The following is a 10458-nucleotide window of genomic DNA, read 5'->3' as shown; positions in this document are numbered from 1 at the left end:
CTGTAAGAGAAACATACTACATTATAACATTCTTATATGTATCTCTTATTGTACTAATATGCATGCCTCTTATACATGTTACTTGAAGTTACCTAACACGAGATAGATAAATTAGATTTGTAATGTACATGTAGATACAAGATGACAAAACGTATCTGATGTTGTGAAAGATATATTAGAAATCTTTGGACTTGACATTTAACAATCATATAACAAGAGATACACAATACATTATAATAATCTTATATGTATCTCTTACATTCAAACTAATATGTATGGCTCTTATACATATTACACTGAGTAATCAAACAATAGATATATGTAGTATATGTGCAATGTGCACAGAGGTACAAGACGACAAAACGTATCTAATGTATTGAAATATGTGTTTGACACATGTGTATATTTACAATCAACTTATATGTGATAGATATAATTATATTCTTGTACAACACTTCAACTGAAATACTTTTTATAGATAATCAACATGTACTATACTTTTAATACTTCTTAACAGGACACTTGAAATATTCAACTAGAATAGTTCAACTGAGATACATATATCTTGGACAACACACTTCATACACTACAATGAGATATATTACAATATATAAGTGAGATTGTTGATTGATTATTTATTAGTGAAGAATTGATACATAACTTGAGACACAAATCTATCAATAGAATAAAAAGTACGTAGATACATTATACTATAGAATTTTTGCATCGAAATACATTACTATAGATAGAATTTAAGAGAGATACATAAGACTATTATGTATCTGACTTATAGATTTGACATATTTTCAATAATTAAATTGGCGTAAATTTCTCAATGATGATCTAACCAAAAATTATAGAAATAACATTATGCCCTCTAGGAACTTGGCCTCCAGATAACACAACTTCAATTTTCAAGATCTAATTCATTCGAACATCTCCAGAACATCGGGCACCAATGATACTGATGATTGTCCGTATAAACAAGGAAAAAACTTTACAATTTTCTCTGCAATCAAGAAGAATCAGAAACTTTGCAAATATTTGAAGAAGGAAAATCACACCAAGAAAAACTAAGAAGAAAAACCAGCCTCCAGGAAGAAAAATCAAATGACTTACAAGTGAGTGAGGGAGAGAGAAGTGAGATTCATAGTTAAAACCCTAAATAATGTCGTGTGTATATTCATTTTCACTAAATGATTAATATTTGTACATTGAAAGCATTGCGTACATGAGTGTGTAACTACCAGAATAAGTACCTAATTTCTTGGTATCAGTTAACTGAAAAATACTTTAATGAAGACAAATTTTTAGGGGGCAATAAATACATTATAATTTTTAGGATAGAAGTTATGTATCTAAAAATTTTAAGAGAGAAGATAAATAAGGGATATTTAAAATTTTTACAAAGTGAAGGAATTTTTAGTAATTTAGATATCTTAAGTTGTGGTTTTGTGAAATTTTTCCTATATACTAAGTATAAACAACATAAATCTCATCCTTAATGAAAGTAATTACATAGGATCCCGGATGTACTTTCTCTCTCCAAGCTTTAGAAAAATACATATACATTATATTACTACAATGTATAAGATAAACTGTTTTGCCTACAATTATGAAAATAAAATCAAATACCATTATTCTCTCCCACAATTAACTTCAGTAATTAATGTGTTGATTTTATGGAGGCTTGAAAATAGGAACTGCAATACAAATTCATAAATTTCCTAAAACATCGCCACAATTATTTTTCTTGCAATTACGTTTTTTGTTCTTAGATTGTGCGATTTGGAATACAAATTCAAAAACTTCGTAAACATCTATTTTCTTCCATCTGCCAACATCAATATGAACATCGCCATATGGTTGAGGCATTCGTATTCTTGGCAGTCTGAAATTCATTATGAACAAGTATAACATTCTTGAAATTGATATCAATGATTGCTACGGACTTAAATATTGATGAAGGTCGAAAAAAAACTGAATTAAAGTACAAAAATATAAGAAACACAAAAAAGGATAAACATAGCAGCAGATTGACAAAACAAATAAAAGACAACCTGATACAACAGTTTCACATGTATGTGTACACCTTATACAAAGTCATAATATAATCTTGTCATAATATAATCCTAATACAAAACTTTCACATGTATGTGTACATCTTATACAAGTCATAATATAAACTTGTCAGATGTATAATGTTATCTTATACATAGAATAGTTCTACTTATACATATTATAATACAATCCTGGCAAATGAATAAAGTAACCTTATATATAATAGAAACTTTCTTAACGTATAATATAACCTTATAACTTAAAAAGATATGTCAAAATAACTAATGTGAAATATCAAATTTTATAATGTATAATATAAACTAACAAATGTATAATGTAAGCATAAATGTATGGGATTAAACAGTAGCCTTCCAATGTATTATTATTCTACTATATAAGGTTACAATTGTAAACTATAAAATATTCAAACTAATGTATAGTATATCTGATCTAATGTATGAGTTTAACACTGATAACTACATACATGCAACAAAGAAAAATTTGAAACTACATTTGATCTGGTAAAATTAAAAAAAATAAAAAAACTTAAAATTAACTGAACAAAGTGGAATCACCACCAAAGCAAAAATGAAATTCAATTTTTGCGACAATTCGGGGAAGCTATCTGGGTATGTTTTTCTCGGTAGTTGTACAACTTTTTGCGTTCTTGTATGGAAGAAAAGAGATCTTACTAATATTGAACAGGAGCTCATAGAAGAGGATACAACCCTCATGTTGAACTATCAACAGTCGTGCTTAAGCCACAAAAAAGGAGAAAAAAGAAAAAAGAGTGGCAAAGAAGATGAAAAAGGAAGAAAAACCAATACTCCCTCTGTTAATGCTTGATAATTGAAAATCTTAAAACTCCCCAAATTATGTTAACTTGATTGTAGGCGTAAACTAAGGAGTACAGATATGATGGAGCAAAAAATGATGTACAAAATATGGAGCAAAATAAAATATTTTGGTATGTATGAGACGAATGAGTGAGAAAGAATAAAAGGTAGGAATTTTATGTAATTAATATAAATTTTTTATAATTATTTTTCAAAATAGGAATTTATGTAATAATTAATAGTTAACTTGTGTATATATGTAATTTTTTCATATTCAGCAAGAATCTATTTACTACTTATAGTGATAAAATCTTGTCTTTAAAATATAGCAAAACTATGTTTACAAACTTAACCAGTTTGTCCGAAGGGCAACTTTTTGTCCTTGCAAAGCTATTTGCACATATCATCCCTTTTAGACATGCTATTTAAACATAACCAGTTTTTATATTGTATTTGAGGTTTATGATCTGCGTTCCCTTTATAGTTGTATGCCAGAAATCAAAAATGATTCGGGGAATAAATATTTTATTGAATCCCAAATTCCTGAATATTAGGAATTTGATATTTAAAGTTGGAGACTTAAGTTTTAAACTTTCAGATCTAAAGTTAGGCTTGATCAGTTTTCAACTTTAGACCTTCGGGCAAAAGTTTTGTCAAACTCGATTTTTTGAAGTTCGAATTATCATTACTTGAGACTGGGGTCTGAAGTTAGCCTCCGTCAATTCTCAACATCAGAGCTAAGGACTGAAGTTAAGAATTCAAACCTGAAATCTCTAATTTAATTTCAAAGTGGCTAAAATTTAAATAATTTCTAAAATTGTGACTATATCTTAAATAGTGGTTCTTCAAGCGGTTATTTGTGCACTGAAATGTGCGCCAGTATTTGATGGTTCACCAAGAAATAATTCGTATCGATCTCAATTTCCGCATGTTCCCTAATGTTACTCGGACTTTTCAAATTAAAATATCAATCGGTCCATGTATTTTTGGGGCATCCAATATGGTGCGGAAACATTTTTGAGAAGTTTAAGCAACGACTAATTAAACTTTTAATAGAAATCATATTTAAAATGAATATCAAAGTTGCGACAAGTAGTAAAACTGGTCCTGAATCACTCAAAATTAAATAGTTGAGAACCAAATACAAGCTAGTTTCATCAAAGCATTAACCATTTCACTCCAAGGACTTCCATAAAATTACCAAAACACAAACACACACACAAAAAAAAATATATAAAAAAAATCTCCATATACAGTGCAAGTATGCTTCTGCTAGTTTTATATGTACAAAGAATATAGAAAGAAGAAATAAGTCGAGTGATTTGTCCCAGCCTAAAGATTGCCATCTTATGCTAGTCATCGATTATATTTGACATGACACTAGCATTTGTTTTGCAGTTTCTCTTTCTTGAGAGCCATGAATGTAGCTTCTATTTCGTCGTAGTCTGGTAGCTTAGGATGGACATGTCTATTTTTGGATGATCCATTACCAACCTCTTGAACCGGGAGGGAACTTGACCGAAGAAAGTTGTCTATGAAGCTCTCTTTAGGCCTTTCAGTAGGCATAGTTATTGCCCTCAAATAAGGTGCCTGGTTTTCTCTTCTTGATGTTGATGACATTGTCGAATTACAAGTTTCTTCACTTTCACTTACATCCTCAGTTTCAGGTTTTACAATATGATCCCTCGTTGATTCAACATTTTGATTGGTTTTTGCTATATGTTGTGGTGGAAGCACCGATTGACAGGAGCATTTGTGTTTACTAATATCCTTTGTAGCGTTGACTCTCCTTCTTGGCACGCGAAAAGGAGATTCCCCGTTACCTTTCTCATCATTGATCCAGTAATAACATGGATGCTCTAAACTGCAGCAGTTTTCCTTTGGCCCGTTGCAGCTGGAATCGTCTATGCACTTGACAAAAGTCGTTGTGCTTGTAAATTTGACATAACAAGGTTGATCTTTGCTGTCATGTGCATAATAGGACTTCTGACTTTCCTCAACAGAACTCTTCCTTGATCTCCTCCTTCTATTTTGTCTTTTTGGTTTGCTATCGGGAGAACTCTCAGGTAAGTCTCCGTAGTAGATTTTACTATCAATGTCTGACAAAACGGAAAATGATTTCCTTCTCATTCTTTTTCCAGATATCGAGCTTTGTGGTCGTTCTTTTGCATTCTGTGACTCAAATTTTCTCTCAGTGCCTTCAAAGTTTCTTCCTTTATCTATCTTTAGTCTCAAAGGAGCAATAGGGGCTTTGAACATGAATAGCCTCTGTTCCTGGAAGTTAACATCTTTCTTCATAGCAGACTCAAACTCCTGAATGTCATCCAAATATATTATCTGTTCAGGTAATGCAGCTGAATCTTCTGTAGAAGATTCTGCAGCTCTTCTCTCCATGTTTTGCTCCGAAATAACGGCACTAATATTCCCCGTATCCCTTCCTATGACGCGTTCAGAATCTAGAACTCTCTCGTTCACTGAATTCTTACAACCGTTAGTCATAGACAAACGCGTTGAATTAGCAGTAGGAAACAGTTCTTGCTGAGAATTGGAATCCTTTAATCTCATTAGTCCATCTCCCTTGTAATCAGCTGCAGCATTACTAGTTTCATTTACCTGCAGTTTCTTAGCATTAGGAATTGTATCATGCAACTAAGAATTAAACAGGAGAAACATCATTTTTTTTCTTAGGCTATTCTGTACAATTCACTACAATAAAAACAAGAACTAACAACGACAAATTTCTGTCACTAAACAGCAAAGATCCGTATCTAATCCATTTAAAGACTTAACAATTCAGTGGCTAAACAGCAAAAACCTGTCCCTAATTCCACTTAATGACCGACAATTTCTGTCGCTAAACAGTAAAAATCCGTCCATGATTCTATATACTAAACGGTCCATTTCTGTCACTAAACAGTAAAAATCCATCCCTAATCCTATTTACCGATGGACAATTTCTGTCGCTAGACAGTAAAAATCTATCTTGTAGCTATGGATAAGCGATAGATTATGGATTGTACAGATACTTACCACCTCATCTTGTGATTCGGGTCTATATTCAAGAAGCAAAGGTCCTTGCTGAAAACAACTCCTTGCAATTTCATCCACCAATCTGTATTTCTCTTCTTCTGATACAGAGCTTGTACATATATTATCCATTATCTATAATCAAAATAAGGATCAGAGTTCGCGAAAAATTAACAAGGCATAATACTCGAGGACTATTAAAATCGGAAAACCTTAACCTGATGGCTCTCAAGATTCCCAGGAAGTAATTGAAGTGCAGAATTTTCAAATATCTGGCCATAACGTTCAGCGAAAAGCTTCCGAACTGACACAAGCTCGGGCAAATCACCGAGTCTTGCTGATGCATATACGAGACTTGACACTGCTTCATTGATGTCATCAGGACAGTCCCTGAGGAAAACAAAACAAATATGAAACGTTAATCACTAGTCATTACAGTTCTAAAATTGAGGTATACTGAAGTGTTGTTACTTCTTACGTGTGTCTTCGAATATATGGAAAGTTGATGACTATAAATTCACAGTAATTGTCCAATAAGTCGTACACAGCAACCTTTCGTTCATCCAACGAAAGCTGTTCAACCTAAAAATTGTATGAAAACAAACAGATTAATCATCATAGAAGGGGAAATCTTGATAATTTTGAAGCAAAAAAAAAGAGAAATATTATATTCTGTTTTTCTGTTGACGAATTTATATTACGCTTACCCTATCAAAGACAGTTTCGTAATGTCCATTTCTAAGTAGCTCAGATAGATCATCCCTCAACTGCCTGATAATGCAAACTCTCTTGTTCTTCAGCAGCTTAAGCCGGCACCGAACTCTTTTAATCAAATTCTTGCTGTAACAAACAATAACTACTGTCTCAGTCTCAAACAACCCTTTTAATCAAAATTCTTAATGTAACAAACAATAACTATGCCTCAGTCACAAACAACCTTTCTGATCAAAACTCTTCATGTAACAAACAACAACTACGCCTCAGTCGCAAACAACGTCCCTTTATTTTAATCAAAATTCTTACTGCCACAAAAAAACATAACCAAAAGTACACATAACATAAACTGATTCATATTTACCATTTAGAAGCTTTTCTCCACCCAAAGAATGTATCAAACATATCTACTAAGTTCCTCCAAGCTGACAATTTGATGGCTGGTGAAAAATTCACAGTTTTGGGGTCCTTATAATAAAAATTCATATTTACCAAGAAAGAAGAAAAAGCTGGTTCTTGGACTATTAGTTAAGGATAACGACGAACTGAACCAAATACCATGAGTGGACAAATAGTTGGGTAGTTAATTTGGGAAAAGGGCTATAGTGGATTAAGAAAAAATCAACAACTAATTAGTGTTTAGAAACTGCTCCACTTATTTCTCTACCATTAGCCCCTTTTTGTTGTATCACGATCGTTAATCTTGTTTACTTTCTTCCCGCCATCATCTGCATATTTCCTACGTCTTTTAATCTACCTACTATGTATTCGGTATTGTTTTCTATATATGCAATATAATTTTCAAAATAAAGAATGTTCACTTGACCATAGTATTTTCGGTTCAAATCTTGTATTTGTCTTTAAAAAAAAAAATTATTGAACAGCATAGGTGGCAATTATCCCCTAGTATTAGTCTAGGTGCACGCAAGTTGATCCCCTGATGCATGTATACATTGGGTGCATGTAAGTTTTTACCACTGAGGAGTCAGCTTGCATGCACCTAGATTAATACTAGGGGATAATTGCCACCTCCCACTAACAATTACAACAATTTGTCAAGGGTAGGATAGATGAAAAGAAATCATCTATTGTTTTGGTCTCGGTGCATTTTAAACCCAAGACCTCATGGTTCGCACCCACTTTTTCATTAACCACTAGGTCATAGAACTAGTAACTCGAGAAGATTTAGTTATTGGTCCACTTTGAAAACTTATTTTAACAAATGGATACTCATTCTGTCAAACCCTAATTTTTTAGGGTTTGGTGGGCCATGGGCTTAAGTGTAAAAGAAAAAAACATTTTGGCACCCCTTATGTATTTTTAAAATCTTTTGGAACTCCTTATGTATTTGTTAAATACATATTTAACCCTACTCTTCCATTAAATACAAAAAAAAAAATTCTCTCATCTTCTCTCTTTACCAAAACCGCTTCTTCTCCCTTTCCACCATTTTCAATTTTGAGCTCGTGTAAACCAGCTCCAACTTCGATCTTCAACTTCAAGTAAGCTATATTATTGTTCCGGTTAATTTGTGCTCCATATTGATGGTTTTTTTTTTCATTTTTTCTGTACTCATTTGTGGCGGGTGAAGTCGTTGGAGTTCAAATAAATTGATTTTTTTAAAAAATGGGGCTTGATTTCTGTGAAAGTGGTTGTTTTTAGTTGGTATTTACTTATTTTTTACGGATAATTGGTGTGTATCAATTATCCTTTGCGATTGCATGTTGAAATTTCTTCACTAATTTCGGCGGAATGTGGCAAGGTATGTGATTTTTGTTAAAACTTTTCTCCAATGTAAGGGTGTTGCAGAAGCATGTTCATGTTGGGGATTTCTTCACTGCGTATTTGATAATTAGACTCGAAAAGTTGAAATTTTTTTAAAAAAATGGGACTTGATTTTACTTATAATTTGTGTTTTTAAGTTGGTATTCAGTTTGTTTGTGCATTGTTTGTGTTGAATTTTAACTTTCCTCGACGATTGCATTGAGGTTTTTTTTGCCACTTTTTATCGATTTGCGTGATAAAAATATGCTGTAAATTAAATTTTTTTTGCAACTGCTGCATTGAGTTGGTGCTGCAACTGCTGCCATGTTAATAGACTGCTAGGTCGATTAGGTATTGTATCTGCTGTTGATTGAATTTTTGTTGAAAAAATAGGGATTGATTTTACTTATAATTTGTGTTTTTAAGTTGGTTTTGATTTGTTTGTGCATTGTTCTCATTAGATTTTAACTTTCCTTGACGATTGCATTGAGTTTTTTTTGCGATTTTTTCTCGATTTGCATGCTTAAAATCTGGGTTCTTTCCTGTTTTTGTTCAATATAATGGTGGTTTAGATGCATGTTCTTGTGGGTGATGGGGTTGTTTTCGAAGAAAATTATTCTGCAAATTAGAATTTTTGGTGCTACAACTGCTGCCATGTTAATAGACTGCTAGGTCGATTAGGTATTGTAGTTACTGTTATAGCTGAAAAATGGTAGTTTTTGTCTGTAGATCACAACAAATGGATAGAGGTAACAAACGCAGGGCTACAGAAGGTGATAGGTCTGAGAGAAGAAAAAAATGAGCAGTCTATCAATTGGAGAATAGAAATTGCAGCGAGGAAGCAGTTGAAGCTTCGTTCGAGATGAGCTGGAGGAAATAGATCCTCTCGAGGCTAGGATAGACGAGGAAGAACTGATCTTGCCCCACTGTTGAAGGTTTGTTTCGGCTGAGAGGTACGACCTCACCACAGTCCTGGATGATGTTGGATCATTTCCGACTAAGATATCCGTTAGGTCCCGTTTGAAGATGTTTAATGAATTCAAACAAGTTGTGGTTGATCAACGTCTGAAGTATAGGTTTAAGAATTCCTGTTTTGGTGGTTTATGGGACCTACCATAACATGTGAAGTTCAACGGACAGCTTGTCTACTATACATTTCTGCGTTGAGTCGAATCGGATAACAAGCAGCATAAATGTGGTTCAAAATTAATAACAGGCCTGCATACTTTGGCCTGAAGGAGTTTGCGCTAATCACTGGTTTAAATTGTGGGCGTTATCCCCGTGATTCAAGATATGTCAAAGCGATGGAGGAGGGTGAAGCTTTTTACAAAAAGATTGTGAAAAAGAGGAGTGTAAATGCAAAGAGATTGTTGAAGCTTACTAGAGGTGAGAGGCTGGACAAGGAGGACAAGTTCAAATGCTGCTTGGTTTGATTCGTGCACTGCATATTGCTTGCACGGGACTTGTCAAAAATCGTGGACATAGACACCATCAAGATGGTGAATAACTTGGGCTTCTTTGAGAAATACCCTTGGGATAAGGAGTCATTTTCCTTGACTCTAGACTTTCTAAAGAAGCGGGTAGACTTCAGCAGACAGAAGAAGACATTTGAGACAAAGGGAGTTTCATCGTACGCGCTCTATGAATTTTCTTGGGCATTTATGGTATTTGATTATAAGCCATTGAAGTAGTTTATCATATACTGTAATTCATCTATGGTGTCTATAATATACTTACTCTCAGTTTTATGTTTTTGTTTTTTCTTTTGATCACAGATTTGAATATATGAAGCCTTTCCCGTGCTCGGGAGGGAAAATGGTAAATCAACTGAAGACCCGACACCCATTCCACGATTGCTCAGATGGCACACCTCAGAAGGCGATAAACTAATCGAAGGTGATCCATATTTGAACGGATGGAGCACAAAGGTATGAAACATTTTTTCCGATGAATAATTTTACCAATATTGTGTTGCTAATCAATCACATTTGCCTATTTATCGGTAGAGAGTACACCTGTACCTTATTCCCACAGTCCGTGAAATGAAGTAGCACTA

General features: G+C 33.5%; 1 protein-coding gene across 1 annotated transcript; it reads right to left on the bottom strand.

Moving 5' to 3' along the window:
• Positions 1–3990: 3990 nt before the first annotated feature.
• On the bottom strand, positions 3991–7332 carry LOC107855012. The gene is made up of 6 exons (XM_016699988.2): positions 7003–7332; positions 6632–6764; positions 6403–6506; positions 6143–6314; positions 5928–6059; positions 3991–5510 (listed from the first exon to the last, which is right to left on the bottom strand). Exons 1-6 carry the CDS (start codon positions 7122–7124, stop codon positions 4278–4280), a joined length of 1896 nt encoding a protein of 631 aa, XP_016555474.2. The 5' UTR covers positions 7125–7332; the 3' UTR covers positions 3991–4277.
• Between the last annotated feature and the right edge of the window lie 3126 nt (positions 7333–10458).

The sequence above is a fragment of the Capsicum annuum genome, chromosome 7 (assembly GCF_002878395.1).
Source record: "Capsicum annuum cultivar UCD-10X-F1 chromosome 7, UCD10Xv1.1, whole genome shotgun sequence".
NCBI lineage: Eukaryota > Viridiplantae > Streptophyta > Magnoliopsida > Solanales > Solanaceae > Capsicum > Capsicum annuum.
This window is presented reverse-complemented; position numbering and strand designations above follow the sequence as displayed.